Source organism: Salmo salar, chromosome ssa01 (genome assembly GCF_905237065.1).
Source record: "Salmo salar chromosome ssa01, Ssal_v3.1, whole genome shotgun sequence".
NCBI classification, from domain to species: domain Eukaryota; kingdom Metazoa; phylum Chordata; class Actinopteri; order Salmoniformes; family Salmonidae; genus Salmo; species Salmo salar.
Window position 1 is genome coordinate 121,224,706 of NC_059442.1, and position 12,544 is coordinate 121,237,249.

Genomic DNA, 12,544 nt, shown 5'->3' on the forward strand with positions numbered 1-12,544 from the left:
AGGGGCCAGCTGAGTATAAGACTATCATCTGCATATAAATGGATGAGAGCGCTTCCTACTGCCTGAGCTATGTTGTTGATGGAAATTGAGAAGAGCGTGGGGCCTAGGATCGAGCCTTGGGGTACTCCCTTGGTGACAGGCAGTGGTTGAGACATCAGATGTTCTGACTTTATACACTGCACTCTTTGAGAGAGGTAGTTACCAAACCAGGCCAAAGACCCCTCAGAGACTCCAATATTCCTTTGGCCAAATCAATAAAAATATCAGCACAACATTGCTTAGAATCAAGGGCAATGGTGGCATCATTGAGGACCTTTAAGGTTGCAGTGACACATCCATAACATGAGCGGGAAACCAGATTGCATACCAGAGAGAATATTATAGACATCAAGAAAGCCAGTCAGTTGATCATTGGCAAGTTTTCCCAACACTTTTGATAAACAGGGCAAAATAGAAATTGGCCTATAACAGTTAGGATCCGCTTGATCTCTCCCTTAAATAAAGGACGCACCCTGGCTGCCATCCAAGCAATGGGAACTTCCCCAGAGTGGAGAGACAGGTTAGAAAGGTTGGAGATAGGCGTGGTGATGATAGAGGCAGCAACCTTAAAGAAGAAAGGGTCTAAACCATCTGACCCAGATGTTTTTTGGGGGACAAGTTTAAGGAGCTCCTTCAGCACCTCGGACTCAGTGACTGCCTGCAGGGAGAAACTATGTAACGGGGCAGGGAAAAAAGAGGGAAGAGCGTCGGGGCTAGTCGCATTAGAAGGGGTGGGAGATTAGGAAATGTTGGACGGGCAAGGAGGCATGGCTAAGTCAAATAGGAATCCTGACTTAATGAAGTGGTGAACAAAGAGCTCAGACATGTGCTCCTTGTCAGTAACAACCACATCATCAACATTAAGGGACATGGGGAGCTGTGAGGAGGAGGGTTTATTGTCCAGGTCTTTAACTGTTTTCCAGAACTTCTTGGGGTTAGACCCACAGAGAGAGAACTGCTCCTTAAAGTAACTAACTTTGCCCTTCCGGATAGCCTGAGTGCACTTATTTCTCATTTGCCTGAAAGAGAGCCAGTCAGCCTGAGTATCCATGTGCCGAGTATTTTGCCAAATGCAATTATTGAGGTGGAGTAACTCTGCAAGTTCCCAGTCAAACCAGGGGCTGAACCTGTTTTTAATTCTCATTTTCTTTATGGGGGTGTGTTTGTTAACAATACCACTGAAAATATAAAAAAAGAAGGTCCAAGCGTCTTCGACAGAGGGGATCAAGCTGATTCTGTACCATTTTACAGAGGCCAGGTCATGAAGGAAGGCTTGCTCATTAAAGTTTTTTTAGCAAGCATCTATGACAAATCAGGACATCTCGTTTCACTGAGCAGCCATTATGAACACAGACTGTAAAACAGTGTTCACTAAGGTCATTACAGAAAACACCAGACTGATACCTATCAGGATTATTTGTGAGGATAACATCGAGGAGAGTAGCCTTTTCTGGGTGTTTGGAGTCATACCTTGTGGAATTGGTAATAATCTGAGAAAGATGTAGTGAGTCCCATTGCTTTAGGACTTCATCAGGGGGTTTAAGCATGTCCCAGTTTAGGCCACCTAGCAGGACAAATTCAGACTTAGTGTAAGGGGCCAGGAGAGAGCTTAGGGCAGGTATGGCACCGGCTGGTGCTGATGGTGGACGATAACACCCAGGAACAGTCAACAAGGAGCTATTTGAAAGTTTAATGCTTAAAACCAGCAAATCAAATTGTTTGGTGACAGACTTGGTGGAGACAACCGAGCACTGAAGGAGATCCTTGGTAAAGATTGCCACTCCCCCACCTTTGAAAGATCTGTCTTGCCAAAGAAGGTTATAACCAGAAAGGTTAACATCAGTGTTCAAAACACTCTTCCTTAAGCACGTCTCAGTAATGACCAACACATCTGGATTGGAGCTGTGAACCCACACTTTCAATTGATCCATTTTAGGTAATAAGCTTCTAGTGTTAACTTGCAAGGTGTAAGAAGGTAGAGAAGAGCGAGAGAGGTAGGGGGAAAGGGAGAGAGACACGGAGATGATAGGGAGAGTGAGAAACAGTAAGGGAAGACACGTTGAATTGAACTGACCACTGAAGCCGGCTCGGCAGCTACAAACATATCCACTGGTCATATCCTTGCAGGTGCCACCGTTCATACACGGGTTGGACTCACACTCGTTGTTGTTGATGTCACAGTTAGGCCCACCCCAGCCAGAGTCACAGAAACACCTGTAGCTGGAATACAGATAGAGAAAGGTAAGCGTGTGTGTGTGTGTGTGTGTGTGTGTGTGTGTGTGTGTGTGTGTGTGTGCTCACCCATTGACCAGGTCCTGGCAGCGGCCATGGATGCAGGGGTTGCTGCCACACTCGTCCACCTGCAACAGACAGGTGGCATCACTGTAGCCCTCTGGGCACAGGCATGTGAAGCTGTTGATGCCATCGTTGCAGGTGCCACCATTGTGACAGGGGTTGATGGCACACTCGTCGGTATTGATGTTGCACATGGCACCTGAAAATCCAACACAGCAGGGGGTGAGTTTTGATTCATATATGGCCATTGTTTATAGAAACCACAGCTGGACATACTGTTTTCTTCTCCCTCTCTAATCCTTTGTTAGTTGCTGAGGTGATGGGGGAGTCTGAGAGAGGCAGGGTGAGGCTGCCTGGCTAGCCGCTGGAGGTTAGCCGCTGGAGATTAGCAGTGATGCCTTTCCATTGAATAATAAGATGTGCTCTGGTAAGGAGGGAGAAGGAATGTTTCAGCTGGATCTGAGGGGGTGTAAAGCTCAGATATTTTATACCAGTGACAATGGGACACACAAAGCCTCTCGCCACCCCCTCCTCCTCGCCTCATAGGGGGAACTGTGGAGGAGGGAGGGCCACCTTAACCCAGGGCTGGTAAGGAGAAACAGAATGGCCAGGCCACATTTCACACGCCGGTGAACAACAATTACACACCCCCCCCCCATCAATCAGAAAGGGGAGGGCCCAACTGCCTGCTCCACAACTACAATGGCCCTCTGTCTGTGAGCCCTGCCCCTCAACACTCACACAACAGAGGAAAGAGGACAAAACGATAGAGGAGCAAGGGGGCAGCAGCAGCTTGCCTGCAAACCCGCGACCCTCCCAACCTAAGAGATTATTAAATATTCACACACACAGAGAAAACAGGTCCTACAGGGTTTTGAAACAGGAGCCCCATGGGAATAAGTGGACTGGAATTGTTATTCCACAAATGGTTTGGGCTAAATAATCCACCTTTTCTTCACTGACACCGGGAAACGTATAAAAGGGTCAGTGCTTAGGTGTAAAAACACACTTCATACAGACCAGGTGCACATGCAGCAGATGTGTGTTGAGTGAGTGTGAGTGTGTGTGTGTGTGTGTGTGTGTGTGTGTGTGTGTGTGTGTGTGTGTGTGTGTGTGTGTGTGTGAGTGAGAGTGAGTGAGTGAGGGAATGTGACACCACTCTTCTTTTTCAGTCAGCTCACTGGCCACCTGTCCCCCTCCCTTCCACCTTTCTTCCACCTGCCCCAGATTCTCCCGTCGACCCAGTGCTCACCTGCGTAACCTGGCTCACATGCACACTCATAGCTGTTGATCTTGTCAATGCACCTCCCGTAGTCACAGGGCTTGCTCTTACAGTCATCCAGATTCACCTCACAGTTAAAGCCTGTCAAACAACCAAAGTAGGGGGTACAATGTTAATAACACTGGCAGAGCTTCACACATACAGTGGGGGAAAAAAGTATTTGATCCCCTGCTGATTTTGTACGTTTGCCCACTGATAAAGATAGGATCAGTCTATAATTTTAATGGTAGGTTTATTTGAACAGTGAGAGACAGAATAACAACACAAATATCCAGAAAAACACATGTCAAAAATGTTATAAATTGATTTGCATTTTAATGAGGGAAATAAGTATTTGACCCCCTCTCAATCAGAAAGATTTCTGGCTCCCAGGTGTCTTTTATACAGGTAACGAGCTGAGATTAGGAGCACACTCTTAAAAGGGAGTGCTCCTAACCGCAGTTTGTTACCTGCAAAAAAGACACCTGTCCACAGAAGCAATCAGATTCCAAACTCTCCACCATGGCCAAGACCAAAGAGCTCTCCAAGGATGTCAGGGACAAGATTGTAGACCTACACAAGGCTGGAATGGGCTACAAGACCATCGCCAAGCAGCTTGGTGAGAAGGTGACAACATTTGTTGCGATTATACGCAAATGGAAGAAACACAAAAGAACTGTCAATATCTCTCGGCCTGGGGCTCCATGCAAAATCTCACCTTGTGGGGTTGCAATGATCGTGAGAACGGTGAGGAATCAGCCCAGAACTACACGGGAGGATCTTGTCAATGATCTCAAGGCAGCTGGGACCATAGTCACCAAGAAAACAATTGGTAACACATGAAGGACTGAAATCCTGCAGCGCCCGCAAGGTCCCCTGCTCAAGAATACATATACATGCCCGTCTAAAGTTTGCCAATGAACATCTGAATGACTCAGAGGACAACTGGTGAAAGTGTTGTGGTCAGATGAGACCAAAATGGAGGTCTTTGGCATCAACTCAACGCGCCGTGTTTGGAGGAGGAGGAATGCTGCCTATGACCCCAAGAACACCATCTCCACCGTCAAACATGGAGGTGGAAACATTATGCTTTGGGGGTGTTTTTCTGCTAAGGGGACAGGACAACTTCACCGCATCATTTGACGGGGCCATGTACTGTCAAATCTTGGGTGAGAACCTCCTTCCCTCAGCCAGGGCATTGAAAATGGGTCGTGGATGGGTATTCCAGCATAACAATGACCCAAAACACACAGCCAAGGCAACAAAGGAGTGGCTCAAGAAGAAGCACATTAATAAAGGTCCTGGAGTGGCCTAGCCAGTCTCCAGACCTTAATCCCATAGAAAATCTGTGGAGGGAGCTGAAGGTTCGAGTTGCCAAACGTCAGCCTCGAAACCTTAATGACTTGGAGAAGATCTGCAAAGAGGAGTGGGACAAAATCCCTCCTGAGATGTGTGCAAACCTGGTGGCCAACTACAAGAAACGTCTGACCTCTGTGATTGCCAACAAGGGTTTTGCCACCAAGTACTAAGTCATGTTTTGCAGAGGGGTCAAATACTTATTTCCCTCATTAAAATGCAAATCATTTTTGACATGCGTTTTTATGGATTTTTTTGTTGTTATTCTGTCTCTCACTGTTCAAATAAACCTACCATTAAAAATGTAGACTGATCATTTCTTTGTAAGTGGGCAAACGTACAAAATCAGCAGGGGATCAAATACTTTTTTTCCCCACTGTATGCCTGGATGTGGCTGTCTGTATTGGAAAATATGTAGGATTGTAGTATGGTGTGTACATGTGTATGTGTGTGTCTGCGTATCTCTGGGTGTCTTCCTGCATGCGCGCGCATGTGTGTGTGTCTTCCTGCATGTGAGAGAGCGCAAGAGAGAGAGAGCGCGAGAGAGACAGCGCGAGAGAGTTCTTGTACCTGCAGTGCCCTTGGGGCAGGTGCAGATGTAAGTGTTCTCCCTGTCCTGACAGGTGCCTCCGTTCTGACATGGCTGGCTCAGACACTCGTTGATGTTGGTCTCGCACAGGCGGCCCGTGTAACCAGGGTGACAGTAGCAGGTGAAGGTGGCCAGGCCGTCCTTACATGTGCCATAGTGACAGGGGTCCGAGTAACACTCGTTGATGTCAGTCTCACAGTGCTGTCCAGTGTAACCTGGAAAGGAGGAGAAGATAGTTCTAAACCTTTCTCCAGAAGTGTGCCCTCGTTCACTCCCCCTCGAACATTTCAAAAGCATTGGATTGGTGCAAGCATAGCTGGAAGGAGTTTCCACCATATTCCTCGCACCAATCCATGTATTTTAAATCCATGAAAGGGAGTGTATGAGTGCACATTTCAGAATAAGGGTAGAGAATCAGAACATAGCTTATGTTCTAGGATGAAGAGGTCTTATAGGGAAATTCCGCCGAACCAAAGGAAGCCTATCGATGATTGTCCATGTAACCACCTTATAAAGTGTATTAATTTAAACACAAGAATTGAGCCTCAAACCGTTCTGACCATGTGCCAGCCGACTGTACCTTCAGTGCATTCACATGAGTATTTGTTAGGGCCGTCGGTACACTTGGCTCCGTTCATGCAGGGCGTGCTGGCACACTCATCGATGTCAACCTGACATAGACCACCAGAGAAGCCTGGACAGGGAAGAATATATATATCAGCCATATATGTTTTTGTTGTTTTCTGTGCTGTTTTGCTATTCTTACAGTTTTGTTATTTGTCTCGTATCGAATCCAAGTTTATGTACATTAACATGATTTGTGGGCTACACATCTGGGGACAGTTTATTTATTTACATATTTATTTATTTTTGGACTACTTTTACCCCCTTTTCTCCCCAATTTCGTGATATCCAATTGGTAGTTACAGTCTTGTCCCATTGCTGCAACTCCCCTACAGACTCGAGAGAGGCGAAGGTCGAGAGCCATGCCTCCTCCGAAACACGACCCTGCCAAGCCGCACCGCTTCTTGACACACTGCTTGCTTAACCCGGAAGCCAGCTGCACCAATGTGTCAGAGGAAACACCATCCAGCTGGCGACCGAAGTCATTTTGCAGGTGCCCGGCCTGCCACAGGAGTCACTAGTGCACAATGGGACAAGGACATCCTGGCCGGCCAAACCCTCGCAAATTGTGTGCCGTCTTATGGGTCTCCCGGTCACGGCCAGAGGTGACACAGCCTGTGATCGAACCTGGGTCTGTAGTGACGCCTCAAGCACTGTAATGCAGTGCCTTAGATTGCTGCGGCACTCGGGAGGCCCGGGACAGTTTTTTAGATTCAAATCCTGTGTCGTCTTGGAGAGCATTTACACTATGATACATTAAAGAGTTATCAAAATAATACCAGCGTATAAACATATTACTGTCATGTAAAGATGCACATTTATTTTGAAACAGCACAAATGTCAAAATGTTCCTTTTATTTGAGATATGCTTTATTGGGTTTTTCTCTGAAAGTGCACTTAATAGCCTGTTACACTCTGAAATTGACACCATAGCATGAAAAAAAATTAAGAAAGGTATCTCAGAACAATGCACTGGCAAGCAGGATCAACTCCCCAGTGAACAGTTTTCAGTCGGAATTTGTTTTTACCTCATGTAATGATTTGCATATTGATAAAATGAAGCCTGGTTTGTTCTAAGGTAACTTAAATATGCTAAAGTTATAATGTACGCCTAAAAGATATCGAACATTAGCTGAATGTAATTGCGCTCTTAATTATTTTACCACATCTTTCAAACATAATCCAGCCTTTATTGTAGCTCTAAAAAGTGCATGAGTTAGAGGAGGGAAAAAACGAAAAAGGAAGGTTAAACTATTTTGCATCTAAAGTAGGTCTGGAGTCCCTGGACCCTGAACTTTATAACAATACCCCCCCCCACACAACCCATATAGCAGGAGCACCAAATACACACTTGCACACCCCACCACCCCTTATACCCCCCTCTTTGGGTGCTAAGGTCTTACGCAAACTGTTTTGCCTGCTAATTATGCTGATGTCCAGGTGACCTTGTTATTACCACCCTCCCTGCCCTCATCAGAAATGCCTACACTAGTCAACCTCAGAAAAGTATCACACACACACACACACAATCATTCACTTTACTTCACCCTCCAGTGACCCCACTTCCACCCAAACCTATCAGGAGCTGAGGACCCCCACCCTCCATCTACTCCTCCAACCCTCCCTCCCTGTACACCTTCCTTCCTCCTTTCATTCATCAATTCCTTCCACCCGCCAACTCTCTCTCTCTGGGCCATCTCTCTCACCTTTGTGGCACTCGCAGTGGAAGGAGTTGATCCTGTCGATGCACTTCCCGTTGTTCAGACAGGGCATGCTGGCACACTCGTCAGTGTTGATCTGGCAAAACACCCCCTCATAACCTGAACACACACACACACGTTTATGACAATATTACAGAAACCGTTTCAGGTAACATTACTTTGTGTTCACAGGCTCAAATATTTTGCCATTTTTAGATAGCTAGTATTGTCTAGTGTAGTAGGGGCAGAGAACTGAAATCCCTTCAATCGTGAACAATTATTCTTACACCTAACAACATGTCAAAGTGTCTATGTCAGTAAAACAGTGTTACAAACCTAAATATCCCCCTAAATGGTACATTTCAATGTGTCATCGTACCTGGCATGCAGATGCAGTGGAATCCTCCAATCTGGTCCAGGCATGTGGCATCGTTCTGACAGGGGTTGGACATGCACTCGTTGACATCCATCTCGCACCGTGGGCCCTCGTAACCCTGGAGACACTTGCACTGGAACGAGCCTTTAGTGTTCAGGCAGCGCCCACCGTGCTCGCAAGGGTTGGCACCTGAAACGTCAAACACAGGATATACATCACCACTTATATCCCCACTTACATTTACGTCATTTAGCAGACGCTCTTATCCAGAGCGACTTACAAATTGGTGCATTCACCTTATGATATCCAGTGGAACAACCACTTTACAATAGTACATCTATATCTTTTTTTTGGGGGGGGGGGTTAGAAGGATTACTTTATCCTATCCCAGGTATTCCTTAAAGAGGTGGGGTTTCAGGTGTCTCCGGAAGGTGGTGATTGACTCCGCTGTCCTGGCATTGTGAGGGAGCTTGTTCCACCATTGGATCAAGCTCCCTCACGACACCCTGTGCAATTTCTCTATCATTAACACAAGAGGTAGATATAAAGATACAGTTCCCATAAAAAATCACTTCAGTGTTCTAATGGCAAAATATTACCAAAATGCATTACCGTCACACAGACAATTATTTATTTTTATTTAACCTTTATGTGTCCAAGTTAGTCTAATTGAAAATCTCTCGGGAGTGTTTGGCAAATAGCACATTGGCAGAGTTTGTCATCCTGAATGTTCAGAGACAGGTACCTTTCTATAGAGATGAGAGAAGAGCAGAGAGAGAAGTCACTCACCTAAGGAACACTCGTCAATGTCCTGGTTGCATGCAGAGCCGGTGTAACCTGGAGGGCAGGTACAGATGGCTTTCCCGTTGACAGGATTGGTGTCACAGTTAGAGCCTTTCTGACACGGGTTACTGATGCAGGCGTCATCAAGATGACACAGTAAACCTGAGGAAAGACAAATTATGATGAATGGGATTTTTATAGGTAGTGTATTTCCAGGGGCACAAAATGCTTTCTATTGTAAAGGGGGAGAATTGACTCACCTCATCAACTAACATTGTGAAGCACCAACCTGAAAATAGGCTCTCAATATTGTCAAGCAACTATCATGGGGGTGTAACCAGGCCACCTCAGTTCAGTGTGGCCTGGTGTGCAAAGCTCTCAACAGTTTCTTATTTTTAATCTTCCTCCAATGTGTGTGTGTGTGGTTAGTGTGGGACAGGCGAGGTCGTAGTACCTGTGCGCCCATGTGGACACTCGCAGAAGAAAGAGGCTACGCGGTCGTGGCATGTGGCGCCGTGATAACAGGCTGCGCTGGCACAGTCGTCGATATTCTCACTGCAGTCATCGCCTGTCCAGCCATTGACACAGACACAGTGGAAGCTGCCATAGGTGTCGTGGCACGTACCGCCGTTCTGGCACGTGTTTGGCATCATCTCACACTCATCCACATTCTCGGTACAGAACTGGCCTAGAGAGCAGCGGGCAAGGATTACATTATGCAGGGGCCATAAGAGATCGATATAGGGCCAATGTGGGTGGAATCTGAAGTTCATTTTTTTCTAGAGACCTTGTCCATCTTGAAGATTGGAGGGTTTGGTATAAAGGTTACCTGTAAAGTGAGGGGGGCACTGGCAGTTGTAGGTGTTGACCCCATCCACACACAAGCCACCATTCTGACAGTTGTGGCCTGGGCAGTCATCAATGTTGTGATCACAATTCTGACTTGTAAATCCTGAGAGTGAGTGAGTGAGAGTTGAGAGAGGGGGAGAAAGAAGAGACAATAGGGAAAGAAAAGGGAAAAAGAGACATGTCATTCATAGAAACCAGTAAAAATTTCACTTCACATAATTCAGACCCACCTTTCTTCTTATTGTTACAATCCTTTATAACCAGAGATAAGATCTGCATATTCCCATGGCCATCTGCTTGAATCTACAGCCTACCTCCTTGCACGCTTCAAAATGGCTCCCTGCGTAGTGTGTAGCCATTTTACAAATCAAAACTCAGCTTAACAATCAACCCAAAGCGGCGTAGGTTTCCTGCTCGCCTCACTCTCTGTCTGCATTCTATCACAAAGACACACGAGAGTGGCACGCCGTAGGTTACATTTTAACTCTTAGTTAAATGTTAAAATGCATGCACACACACATTTATCCAAACCGTCCTTCACTCAGAACCTTTGGGATTGCTCTATAGGTGACTGAACTTTGATTCCCACTGAAACCTCAACCTTTAGGCCAACAACACCAACTGCATGCTTCATTATCATCAGGAGGAAGGGATTGATAAGGGCACAAATGAAGGAAAAATCTGGGAATACCGTCTGTTTCTGAGCCGCTGGGAATGAGGGAGTCTCGGCAGCTGCATGCAGAACTCCACAGCAGAGCCACAAACAGACAACCACCATGCATGAACCACCATTAGGGCTGTGGCGGTCATGACATTTTGTCAGCCGGTGATTGTCATGCAAATAACTGCCGGCCACATGGTAATTGACCAATAATTACCATAAACACATTTCGCATCTCCTGGCTACCATGAATAGCCTACAAACCACTGATGCAGAACATTGGAACAATTACATGAATCCATTTAATATAGACTACACCATCACAATAAATCCATTATTTATTTTAGACAGGTCTAAAGAAACATGATATGAAGAAAATCTATTCTATTCCAGAACAGAATATATTCTGAGTTGTCCTTATGTTAGGCCCTGATCTGGCTATGTCATATGGCTGTGGGCTAAACAGTTCATTTAACAGACAAGATTTGTTTAGAATTATATATTATTTTATAGGATGAAGAATACAGTTGAACATAGCTGAATAAAATAGAAAGGATATTTTCTCCAAAAGATTTCAGAGGGAGTGCGCACACGCAGCTATTCTGTGTTGAGCAGTTAACAAAGAAACAGGTCCTCCTATATGCCCACGTTTTTAATATGCAAGCATAGGCGCTAAGTCCATAAGGTTAGGGGAATCTTTTCCTAAAGCAAATTGAATTAAATTGCCAAAATTACAGTGCATTCGGAAAGCATTTCATTTTTCCACATTTTGTTACGTTACAGCCTTTTCTAAAAATTTATTCAATATACAGTTGAAGTTGTAAGTTTACATACACCTTAGCCAAATACATTTAAACTCCGTTTTTCACAATTCCTGACATTTAATCCTAGTAAAAATTCCATGTCTTAGGTCAGTTAGGATCACCACTTTATTTTAAGAATGTGAAATGTCAGAATAATAGTAGAGAAATATTTATTTCAGCTTTTATTTCTTTCATCACATTCCCAGTGGGTCAGAAGTTTACATACATTCAATTAGTATTTGGTAACATTGCCTTTAAAATTGTTTAGCCTGGGTTAAACGTTTTGGGTAGCCTTCCACAGGCTTCCCACAATAAGTTGGGTGAATGTTGGCCCATTCCTCCTGACAGATCTGGTGTAACTGAGTCAGTTTTGTAGACCTCCTTGCTCGCACAAGCTTTTTCAGTTCTGCCCACAAATTTTCGATAGGATTGAGGTCAGGGCTTTGTGATAGCCACTCCAATACCTTGACTTTGTTGTCCTTAAGCCATTTTGACACAACTTTGGAAGTATGCTCGGGGTCATTGTCCATTTGGGAGATCCATTTGCAACCAAGCTTTAACTTCCTGACTGATGTCTTGAGATGTTGCTTCAATATATGCACATAATGTAACTCCCTCATGATGCCATCTATTTTGTGAAGTGCACCAGTCCCTCCTGCAGCAAAGCACCCCCACAACATGATGCTGCCACCCCCGTGCTTCATGGTTGGGATGGTGTTCTTCGGCTTGCAAGCCTCCCCCTGCCAAACATAACAATGTTCAATATGGCCAAACAGTTCTATTTTTGTTTCATCAGACCAGAGGACATTTCTCCAAAAAGTACGATCTTTGTCCCCATGTGCAGTTGCAAACCGTAGTCTGGATTTTTTATGGCGGTTTTGGAGCAGTGGCCTCTTCCTTGCTGAGCAGCCTTTCTGGTTATGTGGATATAGAACTCGTTTTACTGTGGATATAGATACTTTTGTACCGGTTTCCTCCAGCCAGCATCTTCACAAGGTCCTTTGCTGTTGTTCTGGGATTGATTTGCACTTAATGCACCAAAGTACGTTCATCTCAAGGAGACAGAACGCGTCTTCCTGAGCGGTATGACGGCTGCGTGGTCCCATGGTGTTTATACTTGCGTACCATTGTTTGTACAGATGAACGTGGTACATTCAGGCATTTGGTAATTGCTCACAAGGATGAACCAGAAATGTGGAGGTCTACAA

At 45.3% G+C, this 12,544-nt stretch overlaps 1 protein-coding gene across 4 annotated transcripts in view; it reads right to left on the bottom strand.

Annotated features, from left to right (window-relative positions):
* The window catches only part of LOC106560538 (neurogenic locus notch homolog protein 1), a 69,891-nt gene that overhangs the window by 23,731 nt on the left and 33,616 nt on the right, over positions 1-12,544 (bottom strand). For 3 of the 4 annotated variants that reach the window (XM_014123540.2, XM_014123523.2, XM_014123531.2), the window contains exons 5-14: positions 9,853-9,975; positions 9,478-9,711; positions 9,030-9,185; positions 8,244-8,429; positions 7,871-7,984; positions 6,121-6,234; positions 5,522-5,755; positions 3,587-3,697; positions 2,341-2,533; positions 2,114-2,259 (exon numbers count right to left, since the gene is read on the bottom strand). In XM_014123540.2, coding sequence (XP_013979015.1) covers positions 2,114-2,259; positions 2,341-2,533; positions 3,587-3,697; positions 5,522-5,755; positions 6,121-6,234; positions 7,871-7,984; positions 8,244-8,429; positions 9,030-9,185; positions 9,478-9,711; positions 9,853-9,975 — 1,611 coding nt within the window. Of the gene's footprint in view, positions 1-2,113; positions 2,260-2,340; positions 2,534-3,586; positions 3,698-5,521; positions 5,756-6,120; positions 6,235-7,870; positions 7,985-8,243; positions 8,430-9,029; positions 9,186-9,477; positions 9,712-9,852; positions 9,976-10,102; positions 10,233-12,544 lie in introns of those variants that run through there. The other variant, XM_045688052.1, reaches the window with a different exon arrangement.